At 41.7% G+C, this 21,377-nt stretch overlaps 1 protein-coding gene across 1 annotated transcript in view; it reads left to right on the top strand.

Annotated features, from left to right (window-relative positions):
• MDFIC (MyoD family inhibitor domain containing) overlaps window positions 1-21,377 on the top strand; it is an 89,478-nt gene that overhangs the window by 15,097 nt on the left and 53,004 nt on the right. Inside the window, exon 3 of the mRNA XM_015408293.1 lies at window positions 8,746-8,874. Within this exon, the coding sequence (XP_015263779.1) occupies window positions 8,746-8,874 (129 nt within the window). The remainder of the gene's footprint in view (window positions 1-8,745; window positions 8,875-21,377) is intronic.

Here is a 21,377-nt window from a genome sequence, read left to right as displayed (position 1 = left end):
AACACCTGGGGGGCCACATCATCCTCCCTTTGTCCCAAGGGCAGGTGCAATATGGAGAGAGGTGTTTGTCACGCGGGATCCTCGGGCGTAGCCCGTTGTATTGAATTGTTTTAAATGTTTTATCGTGTTTTTATTGCACTATGTGCCGTATTGTGTACTATGGTGCTGCATTGCACCTCATATTGTAAGCCGCCCTGAGCCCGCAAGCGGGGAGGGCGGGGTAAAAATTAATTAATTAATTAAACAAATAAATAAATAAATAAATAAATCTCCTGTATTATATACAAATTATTATTTTTAATTACGTACACCGATATCAGTATGTACCTCATAGACATTTACATGTGAAAATGGACAGGTCTCAGACTGCAAGGCACTTACAATTCAGCACTAGACAAGGAAGCAAAGAGTTAGTGACTAAGGAGAGAGACAAAGGTGAGTGTACAGCAGATGCACTTACAAGCCAAGGAGCGAAACAGGAGTGGCAGCTATATAATACGTGACAAGCATTCACTGTGTTTTAAGTCCTTCTCTGGGACATAGACTCAAACATAGAATTAGTGAGGGAATATTCTTGTGAGTTTCTCATGGGTTTCCACTTGGATTTATTTGAATTCCGTTTGAGTACATTTTTCTGCAATGAGAGGGCCTTCAGATTACCAAGGTATTATGCCCGCTTAGTCCTTTGGTCCTGTACAGTGCAGTACTACTGTAGCAAAATTCTTGGGCTTAAGCTTGATTGAGCATTGTGTCACTAGCACTTTAGCGCTAATCCTGTATTTTGTGGGGACATGGGTTTGACATGTTATCATTGATGAATAAAAGGCACTTTTCACATGTTCAAAAGCTAGGGTTGCCAATCTCCAGGTGGCACCCGGAAATCTGCTATTATAATTAATCTCTGGATAACCAAGTTCAGTTCACCTGGAGGAACTGGCTGCTTTGTAGGGGGAACTCTATGGCATTATATCCTGCTGAGGTCCTTCCCCCCCAAACCTTGCCCTCCCCAAGCTGCCCCCCCATCTCCAGGTATTTCCCAACCCAAAGCCGGCAACCCTATCAAAAGTACACATTATTTTTCACAGGCAAGTTGCTACAAGATGAAGGCATGTTTTTTTCCCTCCTGCCCTCCTGTGTCCTAAACCACTCAGGCAGTAAACTCTGTGCTGCAAACAGTGATGGACAGCTTACAAATACTGTAGATCTCACGTTTTATGCCCCTTGGTGTCACTTGTTGCTACTGACATTAAGGGGAGAAAAAGCAACAGTAAAGATTCAGTGGTGAGGAGATTAAGGAACAGATCATGTGGGAATGAGTTTGATTACTCTATTATTTTATTGTTTTAATTTATACCCCGCCCTCCCCGCAAGCAGGCTCAGGGCGGCTTACACTAATTGGTACCCTGTACCATAAAACCATGTACAAAATTTAAACAATTTAAACAATTAACAGTTAAAGTGCTAGTGATGGTACTCTTTTGATAGTACTCTTTGAACGATTCAGATGGTGTACTAACAATTTTCATCGGCATCGGTGCTCTTCGGCTTGGTGTGATGATATAATGCAACCCCCCCACCCCCGGACCAGAGCCGACCCAAAACCGCGAATGTTGTTGTTGGTGGAGACCTGATGGAAGAGCTCCGTCTTACAGGCCCTGTGGAACTGCAAAAGGTCCCACAGGGCCCTGATCTCTTCCGGGAGCTCATTCCATCAGTGTGGAGCCGCCACTGAAAAGGCCCTGGCCCTGGTGGCAGCAAGCCTGGCATCCTTAGGGCCAGGAACAGTCAGTCGATGTTGTGTTCCTGACCATAGTGCTCGCTGGGGTAGACTAATGGAGAAAAGGTGGGGCAAAAGAGATGTGGGATAGACTGACAGATAAGGGGAATGGGAGAATAAGTGAAATGGGGGTATGTTGACACTTAAAGGGGATGGGGTAAAGGGTGGAATTTGTTGTTGTTCAGTTGCACAGTCGAGTCCGACTCTTTGCGACCCCATGGAGTGGAATAGGGAGTAGATTATTAGAGAGGGGGTAGATTAACAGAAAAGGGATGGGGCAAAAGTGATGGGGTAGGTTAACAGATAAGGGCAGGGGGAGAAAGAGAGGGAAGATTCTTAAAGAAGGAGGAAGAGGTAAGGAAGCAAAGAGGGGGAAGGGATGCACGCTCTCTGCAAGTTTCTTGCAGGTTCCCACTTGCATATCTAATTCTCAACAGTCCTCTCTTCATTTGAATACTTATTTTTGCGAACAGAGGGCACACTCTCCCCCAACAGGTTTTTCTACAGACTCAGGGGACTCTGTGGGTGTGCAGGAAAAAAAACCCTTGGGAAGGGTTGAATTCTTCCCAAATACATTTTGAAATGGCTGCCACAGGGATGTACTCTAGGCCCCGCCTCATCAACAGTGAGAGGGAGACTGACTGATAGCCAGAGAGAAAGAGGGGATGAAGCAAAAGCAGAACTGGAGCTGGAATTGGGGAGGATTTCTCCTGCAGTATGAATGGCTAAATAGCAGGGGAACCCCCTGCCTCTTTTGCTGCAGGTCCACTGTCCTTTTAAAACTTTCTTGGGCAGTGGAGGCTTCTAACTGATTCTGTCAGTAAAAGGCAGGAGAAGGGAGCAGGGCACTTTCCAGGCCTATTTTGGCCGTTCAGAGAGGGATCCTTAGGGTGGGGCCTGAAAAGGGTTGCCATTGCCAGGCTGGGAAATTCCTAGAGATTTTGTGGTGGAGTCTAAAGAGGGCTGGGTTTGGGGAAGGGAGAGGCCTCAGCTGGATATAATGCCACAGAGTCCACCCTCCAAATCAGCCATTTTTTCCTGGGAGACAGATCTCTGCTGTCTAGAGTTCAGATGTAATTCTGTGGGGTCTCCAGGTTCCGCCTAGAGGTTGGCAACCCTAGGACTGGCTGCACCCTCTTTGTGACTTGATAGCACCTGACTAGCATGACTCAACTAGGCCTGGATGCCTAGCAGCCACCCTATGAAAGCCAGTGTGGTACAGCAGTTAGAGCTTCAAAGTAGGGTCTGCAAAACCCAGGTTCAGATCCCCATCTTGCTGTGGAAGCTGACTGGGTGGTTTTGGACCAGTCACACACTTTCAGCCTAACCAACCTCACAGGGTTGTTGTACTGATTAAAAGAAGGAGAGAATAATATAAGCTGCTTTGGACCCCACTGTGGAGAAAGACTAATTTTCCTTGTTAGAGGCTAAGGGTAAGTGGGGTGGAGATGGAAAGCTACTGTGGAGAAAGACTGTAATTTTCCTAGTTGGCTAAGGGTAAGTGGGGTGGAGATGGAAAGCTAAAGACAGAGAGGCAGATAAAGGTAGGTTGGCTGTTGGGTGGGAAGGAGATAGGGTTGCCAACTTCAGGCTGGGAAATTTCTGTACATTTGAGGGGTGAAGCGTGGGGAGGGTGGGGTTTGAGGAGGATAGGAACTTCAAACCAGTATAATGCCATAGACTCCACCCTCCAAACCAGCCATTTCCTGGTGAGGAAGCAGGTGGATGACTAGAGCACTGCCACCACCGCTGCTGCTGCTGTGCAGGGTGGGGGAGAAAGCAGGCAGGAGGCTGGGAGAGTGATGGGGGAAGAAAGAGAGGGGAAGTAAGAGAGGAGAGTGAGAGAGAGAGAGTAAGAAAGGAAGCAAAGGTGTGAGGAATGGGATAACCATCCTGCAAGTTTCTTGCGGGTCTCCACTTGTAATCACATAATGCTTATTCTTAGATCTCATCTTCCCTTTCTTGAATTCCTGTTGGATCTGAAGGTGGATTTGGAAAACAAAACCAAATAAAGAAGGTGATGTAGTTGCCTTTATTAAACTTGAATTTTATTGATGCAGTTTTCTTTAATTGTGTGTCTCCTCCCCTCCCCCAAATTAGGAAGAGAGCTGCCACTGCCTGTAATTAGTTAAGTATTGGCTGAAATTAGTTCAGTATTTGTAGCTTGAGAACATAGCAGTTCTCTAAGATAGTTTTATGGCCTAGTAAGGTATAAGTGTGAATTATGTTGTAACTCCCAAGTTTTGTAAGTAGGAAATTTAATAGAACAAGAGAGGAAATGCATAACCCTGATTTAGATAATCAAATAGTATCTGGTGTGAGAATTGTATGCTTCAGGTAGATAATGTTGAGCTGAATGCTTGACAACTTTGCCCTTCTCTTGGCTGTTCTGTGGCAGTATCTCAATATTGATATTACTGAAACCTCAAGTTTTGCAAGTCTTCTCATTTCCTCAGATTACACAGCACACTTTACTGGCAATGATTTACGTCTATGAGTAATGGGCATGGGGCTTTTTTTGCTGTTGAGTAAGTTGCTAATGTTTCTTGGTCTTATTAATACTACTGTTTTGAATAATGAGTGCTATCTTGTCATTTGGTTGTCTCTTGTTTAATTGTCTTACGTTACATAGTTCACTTAGATAATAATGCAGCTATGAATTTAACTAACAAAATGCAAGGTTTTTGGCAGTGTCAGTATTTGATTTCGCAAGGGTACACTTCAGCACTCAGTTTCATTTGCGTAATTCCAGCTAAGATGATTAATACACATGGAGAAGTGATGTACATATAAACCTTCTCAAGAAAAATCTGAAATATCTTGGAATTTACTTTTATATCAGGCCATCTTGAAGGGTCAGTTAGTTGAAACTTCTGATCTTGGATTATATTTTCAGCCAGAATCCACAACTGACTGGAGTAAGTGGGGGCAGAGACTGGAGTAAGTGGGGGCAGGTTCTTTTAATGTTCCTGCTTTTCAATGCTGAAAAGGCAAGCAGTTTTTCATTCTAAAAATACAACTTGCCTCTTCAAGAGTTTGACTGTTTACAGCAGAACTGTTGAATAAATTTCTGGCTGAACTCACCTTTCTTGTTTGCACTCAATTGCGTCAGTGAGTTGCAGCCAAAGCACTTAAAAATAAACGGTTAAAATTCGAGAAATATCCAGATATACCATCAAAGTCTGATGTTTATGCTAATAATGCTTTTTAGACTCGCTAATTTTAGATTTTGACACTTCAGATTTGTAGTTTTTAAAAAAAATAGCTCTTTGAAAGTTGACATGTAAAATTACCTGACATTTTAAATTAAATGCCACAATACTTCTGAAACTGTTTTGTATGTGAATATCGGAATGTAACAGTATATATGAATGTAACATGTGATGGTAAAACTCTCATTGATTTGGGTCAGAATGTTTTGAGTATCAGATTGATGAACTGCTTTTGATCTCTTTAGGAGCTCCAAGTGACACTTATTCCTGGCATGTGCCAATAATGTTAACTTGGGGCCTATGGTATGCTACATCTGTGCATGTTCATGTGAATATGGCTCACTTTTAGACTGTAGTCCAAATTCGTTCTAAAACTTCCCCAAGTATAAGGAAGAAATCTTCCTTCCTCTGCCTTTCAAATTGTTCCTGTGGAGCTGCCTGTTTTGTTTCTACATCTGACTTTGGAAATCTCCACAGTGATTCACACAGTAGTAATAATCTTTGTGATTAAGTTAACGATGTGCGATCCCAAGTTTTGAAAGCGAACTGAATCCGAAGTAGAGTGAAATCAAGAAAGATACGTGGTGGACTAGGAAATTAGTACGTTTCAAGCAATCAAAATAATATAAATTGGTCACTGTTAATATCAAATAGTGAAAGCTACCAGAAAACCAGTTACTCCAGGCACTGAAATGTTATACAAGTTACAGTACTCAAGCCAGAAGGTAAGAGGCCAGTGAAAGGGAAGAGGGCAAGATGATTAATTGACAAGGAAAACTGTAGCTACTGAAGATCTATTCAGGAATCCAACCGAATGCGGGTTTTAAGTATCGAGACACTAAGGTCCTTTCTGCACTAGACCTTAAATCCTGGTTCAACCCTGTTCCTGAACTTACATTCTACACTGTACATGAGTTCACCCCTGTAATTATCTCAGGGGTTTTTTACATTCTACACTACATCCAAGTTCACCCCTGTAATGATCTCGGGGTATTTTTTGTTTCCACATTGCACTGAGGTCACCTCGGTTTCACCCCACACTTATCCCAGGATAAATGGATGCTGTTATAACTAGGGATAAATGCAAAGTATTGTGTCGCAAGTTGAACTTTGATAAAACCAGGGATGAGATCCAAGTGCGGAAAGGACCTAAATGTTTCCAAAAGGGAAAAGAGCAGGTACTTATTGTGTGTCAACAGGTGTTCGGAAGCTGCACAAATATGGGTTTGAAGGCAACCAGAAGCGCACACAAGAGCAGGTTCTGAGCCAATTATAGAGACTCAGAAAGGGGGGGGAGTAGAGGGGGCCAGGGATTGTAAGTGCATGCTGGGGGAAGAATTGGGGATCCTGGGAATAATTCCAAATAAGATAAAAGAGGTGGCAGTCCCAGGAGAGGAGGGGGCAATTTAGGAAGGAAATTCTATTTGAATTGCCTGTACCTTTCTTTAGAAGAGCCATGACATCTTTTTAAAGAAATGAATATATTATTTTTGTCTCTTTTTTACCTGTAATTTTGCTTTCATTGTTCCTTTGTATATTCTTTTTGTGCCTCCAGAAACAAACCATCATACTTGGATTGTAGCAACCATATCAACCCTCCCCCACACTTGCATTCAAGGGCTGTCTCTAGCCTTATAGTTCATATTTTATTGCTAGGCTTACCAAGTGGCGGCGGGGGATTCGCATGTCTTCACAGGATTCCTGCCGCGGGGGCGGCGACACGCGTTGCCCCCGCCGTCGCCAGGATGTGACGCTACGCGTCGCTCTGGCAATGGGACTCCAAACAGCCCCGTTGCCAGAGCGATGCGTAGAGTCACATCCTGGCGACGGCGGGTGCAACGCGTGTCGCTGTCCCCGCGGCAGGGATCCTGTGAAGACATGCGGATCCCCCGCTGCCACTTGGTAAGCCTATTTATTGCCCATAGTAGCCAACCTTATGTCCTGCTTCCTGTGATCACTACATTTCAGTTAAACCACCTAAAAATAGTATCATCACAATTCCATAATTAAAGACTAACTAAAACCGGTATGTTCTTCTGCTTCTTGATTAATCTACTACAAAGATGTTTCCTTTTTAAGAGATCAGGTAGTGTTAATTTCTCCAATTCAGCAAAATGTTGAGTGAATTGTTCACCCAGCCAAGCGGTAAGTTTGCTGCAGGGGTGCTGTATTGGCCAACAGTTTAATTTCAGTACTTAAAACTTTTTTTCCTTCTCCAAGATATGTGTGTGTGGGGGGGGGGAAGAAATCCTTTCCGCAAAGGTCTTTCAAACAGGAAGGCAGAGCTCACAATTCAGTTTTAATATATGATGCCTCCTTTAATGTTTATAAGGCTTTATAACATCTGTGAATCTATGCACCATTGCTATACGTAGACTGGGATAGTGTTAGCAAATATAGTGTTTGTACAAGAGTGAAAATCTGTTTGTCATTCCTATCTACAAAAGAGGTTCCAAGGATAATTCCAGTAATTATAGACCCATAAGTCTGTTGTCAATTATAGAGAAAAGTTGTACTGCTATATATAGTCATCCCCATTGCAAGATGATAGTCTGTGGGGACTATTCTTGCCTTACAGCAACTTCTGTTAAGGCTTGGATGGATCTTCTGAGTTATGTGGAAAGCTCTCTACTCAGTAACAAAAGGCTTCAGGAACATCCAGTGCTGATAAGGAAACTTTCCATGTTCTTCTATCCACCTGGCAAGTTTCACTACATTTTGGGATGAGAGCTGAGGACAGTTGCCATATGGAAGCCATTTGTTGTGGGGACAAAACAATATTGCCTTGTTCCTGTCAGTATCATTTGCTTTGAAAGGGGAGTACTCAGTGTCAAACCTTAAGAAGTCTCTTTTTATGGCTGGACATACCTGCTCTTTCTAGATGTATGAATTAGTACACAAAGGAGGAGAAACATTAACCTTTCTTTAAAAAAAACCCTTGAATAATTTGCTGTGGCGGTATTTTAGGTAGAGATGTGAAGGCCCGGAAACAAAATGGAAAAATTCGGGGAAAAAAATGTTTTTTTCCTGTTTTTTCCCTGAAGCCTTTTTGTTTTTTCCCAAAAAATTGGAAAAATTGAAAAAAGAAAAAAAATTGATTATGGAATGTTTTATTTTAACATGATGAATAAAATATTTTAAGACAAGGTGTTCAAATATTTTCCAAATCATTTCTAAAATATATATATATGGTATCAGATTGATCTAATTTCTGTGCAGTTACAAACCGAACCCTTAAATGCAAGAACAAGATGCATTTCTTCCTTTAGGAGGTGCTATTGTCAGAAGAAAATAAAGTTTCAGTTTTGTTTTTACATGTGGGTGGTTATTCTGTTTGAAATAATTGTTTGGATACACTATATTTTTAATATGCTAGTTGTGATAATTTCATGCCAAGTAAAAATGTCTATAGTCATATTTTATGTTCCTAAAGTAACAGAATGACTTTCAATCTAGAAAAGACAAAAGAAATGCTAATGTAGCATTTTTTCAATTTTTCTGAAAATTTCAATTTCCCCTCGAAAAAAACTAGAAAAAAAACGGGTTTTTTTCCGAGCTTCAAAATTTCCGGAAATTTTACATCTCTAATCTTAGGTGTCCTGAACTTTGGGCCATTTGAGCCAAAGATGCGCACTTAACCAGAAACAAATCTGTATGAGAATGCTGTGAGAAATCCCCATTGATTAAGTAGCCTGTAAAGGAGGAGTAAAGCTGTTTGAATCAGTGACTATAGTTTTATTATTTGTTCTTGTTTAGAAAAATCTGGAGACAGAATGGCTGTAGGGGAGAGAGAGACAACAGAGCCTTCAGATAACCAAAGCATACAAGCAAATGCACAACGCCAGTCAGTCTGGGGAAGTAATGCTAGTAATGACCTTGTCAGAAGTAAGTATTACCAGAACAAATTGCTGCTGTTTAGACTTTCTATAGTGTAATCTGTATATTGACCATGTCAGTTATATCTGTGTCAAATACAGTTCGTGTGAACTGCAATATGTGTCTGTGGTATTTCTGTGCAGGGATGAATTCCATATCTATTGAAGAGCAGAAACTAAGATATAAATATGCTGTTTGGTTACTTGTGTGCTGTACCATGTCAGGAGGGCCTTTGTAATTTATATTTTAAATTAGCACACTGTTCCATAGATTCAGTATTGAACTATCTTAATAAATGTCAACATCATTTTGTGTATTTCTGTTTCTCTCACAAATATCTACCAATCTCACATATATGGGGATGTGGGTGGTGGTTTCCAAGTTCTGCCTCATCCTAGAATGATCATGTGGAGCAGCTAGAGAATTTATCTTTTAAAAATGTGAAGGTATACTAATGTACAAATACTGATTTAAACTCGTCTACAATCCTACACCTGCTTACCGAGGATTCAGTTCCTAGTAATTTTTGTTTCAGGAAATCTTGACTAGATTGTTCCAGGAGAATGCTGCATATGCAGAGCTATAAAGGATTGTTTCAGAACTGCTGGGCCATTCTTGGATCCGGCATAATTGGCAAACTACTGGCCGTTTTCCAACTTGCCCTATTTGGGCAAGATAATTGAGAGGGCAGTAGCAAGTCAGTTACAGAGTTTTCTGGATAACGCTTCCATAGTAGATCCCTTCCAGTCTGGCTTTGGTCTGGGCCATGGCATGGAGATGGCACTGGTCGCCCTCACGGACAATCTCCAAAGACATCTGGATCGAGGAGAGGAGATTGGTTTTTATACCCCACCCTTCACTTGGAATCTCAGAGTGGCTTACAAACTCCTTTCCCTTCCTCTCCCCACAACAGACACCCTGTGAGGTAGGTGGGGCTGAGAGAGCTCTGACAGAACTGTCCTTGAGATAACAGCTCTGACAGAACTATGGCTTGCCCAAGGTCATCCAGCAGCTGCAAGTGGAGGAGTGGGGAATCAAATCCGGTTCTCCCAGATTAGAGTCTGCACATTTAACCACTACACCAAACTGGCTCTCTCCTCCTTCTCCTATATCTGCTGTTGGGCGGCTAGTTAGACTCTTGGCTGGAAGATCTGGATCTGGCATTACTAGCTGTGGCTGTATGGCTTAGACTGAGTTGATTGAAACTGAATCCAATGAAGATGGAGGCTCTGTGCCTAAGTTGTGGTGGTCCGGCATTAGAGATCTCATTCCGACCTTTGATGGGGTGCCATTGGTGCCAGCGCTGGAGGTTAGGAGTTTGAGAGTGCTCTTGGATGCCTCCTTAATGATGGAGGCCCAGGTAGCAGCCACTGTCAAGTCAGCCTTTTACCATGTTCGGCTGATTAGGCATTTGGTTCCCTTCCTTGACTTGGCAATGGTAATCCACGCAATGGTCACCTCGAGATTAGACTACTGTAATGCTCTCTACATGGGATTGCCCTTCTCCCAGATTTGAAAGCTGCAGCTGGTGCAGAACGTGGCGGCCAGGCTGTTGTTGGGTCTCTCTCCACAAGATCATATCCAGCCTGTGCTGAAAGCATTGCAGTGGCTTCCATAGCATACAGAATTCTCTTCAAGGTACTGATTCTTACCTATAAAGCCCTTTATGGCCAGGGACCAGCATATCTGAGGGACTGCCTTTCCCCACATGTTCCCCAGAGAGCACTGGAATCGGGGACCCTGTTTCCAGGGACACAAAACCTCCTAGTGCTCCCTGGCCCTAAAAAGGCCAGACTGGCCACCACCAGGGCTAGGGCCTTTTCTGTGGTGGCTCCACACTGGTGGAACAATCTCCCTGAGGACACCAGGGCCCTGCAGAACTTACTTCAAATTCATAGGGGCTGCAAGACGGAGCTCTTCCACCAGGCATTTGACCACATTTAACATCTTGTTATAACATTGGACCCTCCCTGGGATCTTTCTAATCAACTATGTTTGTACTAACTGATTCCTGTCATGAAAATATTGGGTTATGATTTGAAGAAGAAGAAGAGAAGAGATTGGATTTATACCCCGCCCTTCACTTGGCGTCTCAGAGCGGCTTACAAACTCCTTTCCCTTCCTCTCCCCACAACAGACACCCTGTGAGGTGGGTGGGGCTGAGAGAACTCTGACACAAACTGCTCTTTTTCAAGGACAGCTGTGCCAGAGCTTGTGACTGACCCAAGGTCACATCAGCAGGTGCAAGTGGAGGAGTGGGGAATCAAACCCGGTTCTCCCAGTTTAGAGTCCGCCCACTTAACCACTACACCAAACTGGCTCAACTTGCCGTTACATAGGAATTGAACTATCTTATGTGGTTTTAAATTGTTTTAAAATTTTATGTAAGCCGCCCTGAGCCTGCCTTGGTGGAGAGGATGGGGTATAAATCCAATAAATAAATACAAAAGTTCTGAATTTTTAAAAAATCTCCCATCTTTGGGTGACTGTGTGTAAATTGGCACATAAATACGTTGGCGTTTCCTCAGTGTTATAGTACAGTATAGTGATTCAGGGTGTGTCGTTTGTTTGGTCTCTATTCAAAACTCAGCACAGCCATTCCTTACTTGTGATTTGAGTAGTGCCACAGTTTCTCAACTTGTCTAAATGCACACAACATCCTATCTCTCTATTTTTTAATATTGGAATAAGCCTGTTGGCATAAGTTGTTAAAAGGGGGTTGTTAGAATTATGGATTTTTACATCTTCCCTAATAATGTAGCAATTGAACCCTTGACATATGGATTTGATCAATTTTTGTGCCAGGGGTCATTTCAGAGAATAGCATAACTGTGGCCCTGGCCACACGTGCCAGAAAACACGGGGGGGAGGCATGGCTATTTGCGCCGTCGCATTCTGATCCACCATTATGCGATCAGATGCAACGGCGGCGCAACGGGGTTTCGTCCTTCGGTGCGCGCTGCAAAGAGGACAGCTGGAGGGAATAGGCGCAATCACACCGAATGAGTCCGTCTGCAGCCCATGGCACAGCATTTGCTAGTAGGTCTTTGCAGGTACTTTTAAATTGCTCATCTTTGGCGGCACACCATGGGTTGGCCATGGGTGCGCTTAGCTTCCCAGATGTTGTGGTGTGATCGCGCCCCAAAAATCTGCCCAGCATTTGTGCCTTTCGCGCGGCAAATTCTCCGTGTGACCGGGGCCTGTATTTATTAAAGGGTATATTTACAAATTGAATATATATTTTCAAAAGCACTGTACACTTCAGCTCTATAACTTAACTATCCATAAATTCTACTTAGTAATGGGGAAGTTTCACCAACATGAGTGTTAGATTCATACTAATATTTCTGTGTGCATAAGGGCTTCACACAGAACTCAGTTTTCTTGCCCCCTTCCCATGTGAGCCCAAAATATGCCCCAAAACTCAGAAGGGGAGAAGTGGGGAAATCATGTGCTGAAGGCAGAAGTCATTACTCTTGCTGAAACATTAATTTGGCTTGTAGCCTGAGTTTGGTCCACTTCCATAGTCAATTTATTTGTGGGTTTGTTTCTTTATGACACTTCTCTCTGTTGCTTTAATCAGCAGAATTTCCTAAGAGCTGATGGAAGAATTAAAATGGCATAGAAATTAAAATTCTTGGAGGAAATTGCTCATATTTTAATTTTGGGGGCTTAGTAGGGTTGCCAGATCCTTCCAAATCTCTGGCGGGGGACTTTGGGGGGCATTACTGGAGGGGGTGGGAATGTCCCCAATGTGATGACACCACACAGAAGTGACATCATCACGTTGGGGACCGGGGACCCCTTGTTCTTGCCAAAAGCATTTAAAGCGTCCCTTTAAAAATGCTTTTGGAAAGAGGCAGGGGCCCATGTGTGTCTGCACTCCAAGCCACGAATTCACAGCTTGGAGTGCAGGCATGCGCCCCCCCCCCTTTTAATGCTGTTTGGAAAAAGCGGGTGGGAGGGATGCCACACACACTTGCACTCCAAGCTGTGAATGCATGGCTTGGAGTGCAGGCACATGTGCCAACCCCTCTTCCTCCCTCGCTCCTGCAAGATTTAAATGGCCCTCTAGCTGATCCGTGGGCCACATGCTCCCACTGGTCAGCTGGCGGGCCCTTTAAATCTTGCAGTAGGGGTGGCTGAGTGGTCGCTGTTGGGAGTGGGGCTTCACCAGCCAGCTGGCTGGAGGCAGGAAGGAGCCCTCAAAATTGGGGGAACCTGCGCTTGGACCAGGGGTCTGGCAACCCTAGGGCTTAGTATCTGAGAGAGAATGCATTTTTTCCAGCTCATACCTTGAATAAACCTTTGTTGGTTTTAAAGGTGCCACTGGACTCTAAATTTGTTCTGAAGTCTGTTGAAGCTGTTCAAAGTCAATGAACAGGTCCCCTAATAACTCTCTTGCTTTCTTCCCTTTTGAATCCTCTCACTCCCTTCCCCTGTTCAGAGCATGAGTGCTGCATCTCTACCACTACTTTCCAGGCCGAACTGAAACCAGTTAGGAGCTGAGGAGAAATATTGCAATCTTTTGTTGTAGGTTCTCAGATGTGTTGTTTCATACAGTGTGTGTTTTTAATGGATTATCCATAGTGATTCATTAAACTTCATTGAAATACTCTAATAGACATATATTATGGAATAGAGAGTTGAATTAGTCTGAATGTAAACATGTTTGGTTTGATGCGTATAGAACAGTTTCTCTTTTTTAAAAAAGGTTTTATATAAGGATGACTCATTAAGGAGCCTGATTGTGTTAAATGTAATAAAGTAAGAATTGTAAATTTATAAAGAACTTTGCTCCCGTTTACCAATGATTTAATGACTCAAAATTTCTTTTGTTCCAGTTTGCCCACCTACATGCTTTCAGTATTGCTCCTTTTGTTAAGGCTTTTAGCTTTCATGCATAAATGTTTCCAGATGCTCTTTTTTCACTTTTAAGCATTCCAGAAAGATAATATAGGCCCCAGTCACACAGGCCAGATAACGTGGGGGGGGGGGGAGGCGTGGCTCTTTGCGCCGGTGCAATTAGACCCGCCAGAATGCGATCAGACACCGCAGTTTCGTCCGTCAGCGCGTGCGCGTCAAGGAGGACAGTCGGGGGGAAAGCCGCACACTGGTGCGATCGCACAGAACGATTCCATCGGCAGCCCATGGCAAACCATTTGGTAGTACATTTGTTGACATATTTTGCTGTCTAGAAAAAGACGCGTATGACTGTGTTACAATGTGAATAACATTGGTTCTCAAGCTTTGGACAGAAACCTTTAGTAACTGTTAGTGGTGATATTGGCACACAGAATGTGAGCAGCTTGAGCATGTGAGATTACACAACATTGCAGATAGTTAGTGTTGCTGACAGGCTTGGGAGAAATATTCTGTCTCTTTAACAGAAACTGAATGGGGTTTTATTTACCAGGAGGTGTTATTTTCCATATCCACGCATTAAGCCCCTATTAAATGAACAGAACATTTTTTCCAGGACTGCTGGCAACCATACCAATATTTCTATTAAAATCATTAGCCTTTAAACATGTTGCACTAACCTGGTAGACTGTATGTACCTATGTTCATAATTTCTGGCTTGAAAGAATAAAAGAACCAAGAATTCTCTTTCAACTTGCTAAAGCCTTCGTCTACAGTCAAAAGATTGGCTATTTATAAGCTTGGTTTAATAACTGCCAACCTAGCAGTTTGAAAGCAAGAAATTGCAAGTAGATAAATAGGTACCACTTCGGTGGGAAGGTAACAGCGTTCCGTGCACCTTGGTGTTTAGTCATGCCGGCCACATGACCACGGAAACTTCTTCGGCCGCCCTGGGCCATATGGGTAGGGCGGGATACAAATCCCATAATAAATAAAATAAATAAATAAATAAATTCGGACAGCGCTGGCTCTTTGGCTTTGAAACGGAGATGAGCACCGCAACCCTAGAGTCGGACTCGACTGGCTTTTGAGCAAGGGAACCTTTACCTTTTTTTAATAAGAATAAAAACTAGTGTTCATACAACAATTTCTCATTGTAGTTCCTTGCATTGGTAGAAACAGGTAGATCAATTCATGGATGATATCATTTAGAATTTAGTTAATTAGATTATGGTTGATGAAAATGGCTTAGGCCGTACAAATCCCCCCTCCACCCAAAAGAGAGAGTGAGCGAGAGCTTGCCACTACTTCTCATGCTGCTTTGTTCCAGCATTTGTCTAATCACCCCCTTTTTCCTATCAGTATTACCCTTTCCCCCCTTATACTGTTTCTACTACCTCAGAAGGACAATGTGTTCTCTCTTTCCTGCCTAGTGAGCTAGCAGTATGTTCCGTCGTTCTTGCCCAGCCCGTCCTTGTTTTGTGATAGCCTGGCTAGCACAATCTTGTGCAGTCTCAAAAGCTAAACAGGGTTGGACCTGGTCAGTATTTAGATGGGAGACTACCAAGGAATACCAGGGTTACTATGCAGAAGCAGGGAGTGATGAATCACATTTGAATGTCTCTTGCCTTGACAACTTGGTGGGGTTGCCATAAGTCGGCTGCGATTTGATGGGGGAAAAAAAGGGAGTTCCTGACACATTTCCAACTGGGACATTGCTAAAGGTTCTTAGCAAATTCTGATGCTTCCTCCATGTTTTTAACCTCTCTTGTTCCATTTTATGGTTGCACAAGGTGGTTGGAGACACTCAAGTGCAGTGTGTTTATTTTCGCAGGAGCTTCTCTTGAGCTTGGTAGCTGCATATTGATCACATATAGTCTTTCAAATGCACTTTGGTTGTAATGTTAGAAATTGGAAGTGGCTGGCAGGTAATGTTTTCTGTTATTGTTCTAAAATGAATAACCTCCTCGCACATGGAATGGGTTGATAGGTTGGTTTGGCTCATTTATAGTAATGTTTAGAAATTTTTGTTGCACCATTAGCTTTTCATAGTAGAGTTTTTGTTAAGCTTTGTTCAAGAAACTTTTTGCTGGAACAAGTTGTTACTGAAAACCACTGTTTAATATGTACTATTCGTTTTTAATGTTATTAGCTTTCTCAGATGTTCATTGTTGAATTTGGGCTCCTGTAGGATCTTACTGTGAAGAGACCTTGTTCTCGACATGGGGACCTTTCTGCTTCTATTGTCATTGCTCATATTTTAACATTTATTCATGTTACAGTTTTTCTGCCACATTTTAGTAAAGTATTTGTTTTTTGTGGTTCACAGTTATGCTTTAATCAACATCTAGCAACATGTACAAAGTGAATTTTATTAGAATATGATTCTGCACAACTTGTTGGATATAAAAGTTCCAGGAACACTGGGTATAGGAAATGCCAATGTCTTTAGACTTGTTCAGGTTTAATCTTCCTGTTACTCAAACAGGACTTCAGCTTTGTGATATTTAAGAAAACAAGAAGCATCTCCCATATATTCAAACTGTCATGAATAATTGATTAATAATAATCCAGTTCTCAAGATTAAATAGCCTATTATATGCTGAAGTTTTACAGATAGAAAGGTCACTGCCATCCATCATTTCAGCTTCAAATTTATCCTCTTCTTCACTAAACATCCCCCTGGTAATTTCTAGAAAGGGATATTTTCATCCACAGGGAGAAGATAAACTTGTGTTGGATGTGCTGTACTACCTTATAAACCTTTGGCAAAAATAGGAATTTCTTTATTGTGAAAGGTTTAAAATGGTTATGCATTTTAAGATGATGTGTAGTGTTCTATTAAAAATTTCCCCATAGTGCTTGAGCAACTAAAGAGTCTATATTTGTAATATTGCCATTTGTGCATATTAGAAAATAGTGCTCTGGCAGTTTGTTCAGGGAGATCAAGATCAGTTCATGTGACTATCTCAACTGCACAATGATTGCAAATAAAATGATAGGTCGCCTGTATGAAATCTCTATTGGACATTAGCCCATATCAGGATAGTTTTTGTCTGCTGAAAGTCAGAGAAGTAACTATCACACCAAAGCTATTCACATGATCGTATAGTAATTATCAAATGAGACATTCACCAATTGACTAGCACTGTGATGCTTTCAGGACAATACTGTTACTTGGGTTCTGCCTCTCAAATGGAGAGTCCCACCGCTGAGCTAGCTTTAATGGCAATTCTTGCAAATAAGGGCACTCAGCCATATCTTACTGATGTGCTTTGTATCATTGGTTATATCTAGATAAAGACGTGCTCATACACGGTGATCTTAAATCTGAGAAGGACTATCGCTCTCCTACAAAAGTATTAGTCCCATTAACATAAGTGATTCTAAAGTAGATTGGACTCGCAGGCAGTATAAGTATGGATCAAAGTGCTCAGTCTACTGTTGAGAAAGAATAATTTTGCTTTCCTGGGTAAGATTTTTATTTTCTGTTTTTTCTTATTTTTGTGTCTGAGTGCAATTAATCAATTTTAAAACTTTTGGAATAATGGCACCTCCCCCCTTTCATGCCTCAGCATGATAAAGTCCCAGTTGTATAACAGCCCTTCTTTTGTCTTTGTCCTCTGAATACATATAGAAAATTCTTTAGAAATGATCAAGTTTCTGAATTTTTGATGCTTTCCAAATAAAGTATAGAATGCCATAATGAAGTGTGAATGCTTAGTAAATCAGTCTGATTTTCCAGTTGTAATGTCTCCTGGTACAATTAATTCTGCAAATTATGCTGTATTCTGTGGTAGTTTCTCTGTTAATTTAGAGTAGTTTTGCTTGGATTAGTAGTGCACAGAATACAAGAATTAAGAGCCTAGTCATGATTTGCCTAATATTGTGGATCAAGATAACAAGATGTTGTGGTAATCTGCCATTTTCTGCAGTAAAGATCTATTCAATTAGTTATATTTAGCATTTGAAACAACAAATTAGATACTTTTCTGAAACTGTAAGTCATAGTATGCATCCTTACTACTTTCTGTCTGAGAAGTCCTAAATCTTAACCATCTCCAGTACTTCAAGAAAACAAAATATTTTAAAAAAATATTATATAGTAATTTGGTTGCATGTGTACAACTCAGCTTACAATTCTCTGTCCAGCTACACTTGTGACTGATTTATCAGTACGAAATAAATGCAGTAGAAATTTGTATCTGAGTATTTCTGTAAAATGTCTTCTGTATTTTACAACAGGCTGAGAAAATTCACCAGTTCACCTGTCTAGGTATGCTTGTGTTTCCAAGTCCATTTAAAATGGCTAGTGTAGCTAATGGCTTGCCTCAGGTCAGTTGTTGCATGACTGTCTTTGGATCTAAATCTGTCTTTGGATCTAAAAGATTTCACCTGTGTTGGAACCATATTGAGTAGACGGGACACTTGAAATATGGTAGAGTTCAGGAATGGATTTGGAGATGTCAATTACCTTGTAGGCTGATGGTCTTCAAACTTTCCTGACCTGAGACACATCTTTAACTCCCTGGGAGCAGCTTGGGACATCTTCACTGTCAGTGAATAGCCATCTGAGGTTAGATGAGCAGCAACCTGAAAAAGGGACTTCTTGGTTGTGGCACCAAGAATTTGGAATTATCTCCCCAAAGAAATGTCTCTGTCTCTCTCAATAGTTGTCTTCCACTAGCAGGTGAAGTTTTGTTCCATTTAGTGTCCCCTTACTAGCTCTTACTAGCTCTCCTCCCTAATTGTGAGATTATATTTTTATTTTTAAAAATTGTTTTTAGTGTTTTTTAAAAAATAAGTTTATATAATATAACGAAACCACTGCAATAAAAACATAATTAAAAACACAAAACGCACAAGAGCAATAAAATCAAACAGCTATTCAATATATAGCTATATTCAAATTATCGGGAAGTGCCTTTTTAAGCTTACTATGTCTTTCCATATATTTAAGAACAGGAAACTTACGTTCCAAAAAATCTGAATGAAACTCTGGATTCTCTGCCAAGGATATAACATCTGATATTTTGTCCATGGCTAATTTGTCAATGAAAGTCTGCTTTTTAGTTGCTGTTACTTATGCCCAGAGAGTTAGTGAGTTGGCTGTTTTGTGGGTGGACCCACTGTTCCTCAAGATGTTCCCTGAGAGAGTGGTTCTCAGGCCCAGCAGTCAATTCTTACCCATGGTTTTTTTTAAAGAGATCATACTACCAATGTTTTTCCCTTTGCAAGAATCAGAGAATGAGAGGTCCCTGCATACTTTGGATTTGAGAAGGGATTTATTGTTTTATTTAAAGAGAACCCTGAGTTTTTGAAAAAATAAGGCCCTTTTAATTTGTTTTGTGGGCCCTAGGAAGATTAAGATGGCTTCATCACTGTCTAAGTGGATTGTGACTATGATCAGGAGGTGTTATGGTCAGGCCAAACTCCCTTGTCCTTTGGGAGTGCAGGCCCATTCCACCAGAGCTATGGCTTCCTAAGCTGCCTTTTTGGATGGAGTTCCTTTGCTGGAGATTGACTGAGCCGCAATGTGGTCTTCAGCTGACACTTTTGTGTGTCACAACAACAACAACAACAATAATACCTTTTGATTTATTGATCGCTCATCCTGCAGTGCTGCTGGCTCTGAGCGATTTACAGTTACTCAAGTTTTCACACGGGACTAACAGTGATTCATAGAATAAGGGAGGACAACATATAATTCTTTAAATCACACACTTTTGCAGCCGACGGGGATTTTGTTCAGCTGTAAGCTTCAGGTGTGTTCCGGACAGCATTCACTTTCGGCTTGGCTGAATGACTGTCAGTTCTTCCAGGACTGCTTTGAGTCGTAGTGCCGCACTGCCACCGCCTGGCCGGATTGGCCCATCACAGGCTTCTTAATGCTGAAGAGGTCTTTTTTCCAGGCTTCCGAGCTGGCCCTTCCGTTCACCGGCTAACACCTCCCCCACAGGGGTTTAGTGTGCCCACCCTCTCTAAGGAGTGGTACCCATTTTATCTACTCACCGAAGCTTTCGAACCACTGGGTGGACAGCGAGCTGGGGACAAGGCTGGTAGCTCACACCAGGGTGGGCTAGAACTGACAGCAGCTCTGTTCAGTTCAGATGTTAACCAGAGGATAAATCCTCTGTGCCACCGCTCCCCAATGCCACTATGTCCTGGATCTGCATGTGAGAAGAAAGGAACAAGGGGCAAGGTGGTTCTTCAGTCTTTATTCAAGTGATGAGAGTATTTCCCGCCACCTGGTGAGTACCTTGTTAGAATCCCCAGAAGATCGATGATGAAAACAGTGTTGCACTTACCTGTAACTGTTGCACTTACCTGTAACTGTTGTTCATTGAAGATCTTCTGTGCAGGCACACATACCCTCCCTCCGGCCTCACTCCATGCTCTTGGCAGTGCTTGAGGTACTGAGGGTGGGGGCACTGGAGCGCTGGAGCACATGGCCATTAGGGTGGGAACAATTTCTTCTGGCTCCGGTGCACAGCGCTTCCTGGAGGCTTTTAGCTGTAAAACCTATCCGTGGCAGGCCTGCTCATTTACAGTCTCATGTTTGCCTACACAGAATATCCTTGATGAACAGCAGTTACAGGTAAGTGCAACACTGTTTCTTCTGTTCTGAAGTATAAAGGAGAAAGCAAAGTTATTCAAGAAAAATGGGAAGATATCCTGTAATTTAAAGAACTGTTTCCTAAATGACTTCCATTTACGGTGTTTTAGGAAAAAAATAAATCTCAAGAGTCTTGAAGACCATTCAAAATAGTTAAGAAATATTTGTAAATGCCAGGCACATTAAATAAGGTGTAACAAGGCAGCTTTCAATTTTACATATTTTTAAAGGGGAGCTTAAACTTTTAATTGAAATAAACTGTCATCTTGTTTTATTGCTGCATGCATTTTTTTTGGCATAACAATACTGCAGTTTTTCAAAATTTTGGAGATAATGTCCTGCTGATATTCAGTGCCCACTCAGTTAATTCCACAAGATAAGGACTTCTGAGTACCCCTGGCCTCTGCTATATTGAAACTATGCAAGCATAATGATTTCATAGAGATTTATATCTTCCTTTGTGAACTGAGAGGAGGATCAGAATTTTAACTTGCTTGGGGAAAAAAATATAGCATGGATAATTTCATCCCATTATGGCAGTCTTACCATCTCCTCCAATGAATGTACTGTTACAAATTTACAATAGCAAGATGAATTTCTTTTCTGTTCTCAGTTTTGAGACCTTGCAAATGACACAATACCCTGTATTCCAGTAGCAAAAATGTTGTAGCCACTGGGGGAGTATAAAACCCAGCTTTGTGTCTGAATTGTTTGGCACTGGTGTCGACCAGCTTCCTTTTCAGAAAGTGAGTGCATCAGTTTTCTAAGAAAATCTGTGTTCTCAATATGTGACCAATAATTCTTGCTTCTTCATTGTAGTATGTTCATGTGATAGGCTGGAACTGCTGTGGCAATGTAGATAAAATACTTTGCCATGTTATGAATATTGTGCACTGAGCTCTTTGATATTAAGTAAGACTTTCTTATTATCCCTAAATATGCTAAATTTTGAAGAACCTCTTTAATAAGAGGTAGACCAAAAATTTTCTGTTGAACCTGTAGATAAATATATAGTGCATATTTATTAGAACAT

This window comes from Gekko japonicus, unplaced genomic scaffold, assembly GCF_001447785.1.
Source record: "Gekko japonicus isolate JY-2015 unplaced genomic scaffold, Gekko_japonicus_V1.1 scaffold333, whole genome shotgun sequence".
Taxonomy (NCBI): domain Eukaryota; kingdom Metazoa; phylum Chordata; class Lepidosauria; order Squamata; family Gekkonidae; genus Gekko; species Gekko japonicus.
This window is presented reverse-complemented; position numbering and strand designations above follow the sequence as displayed.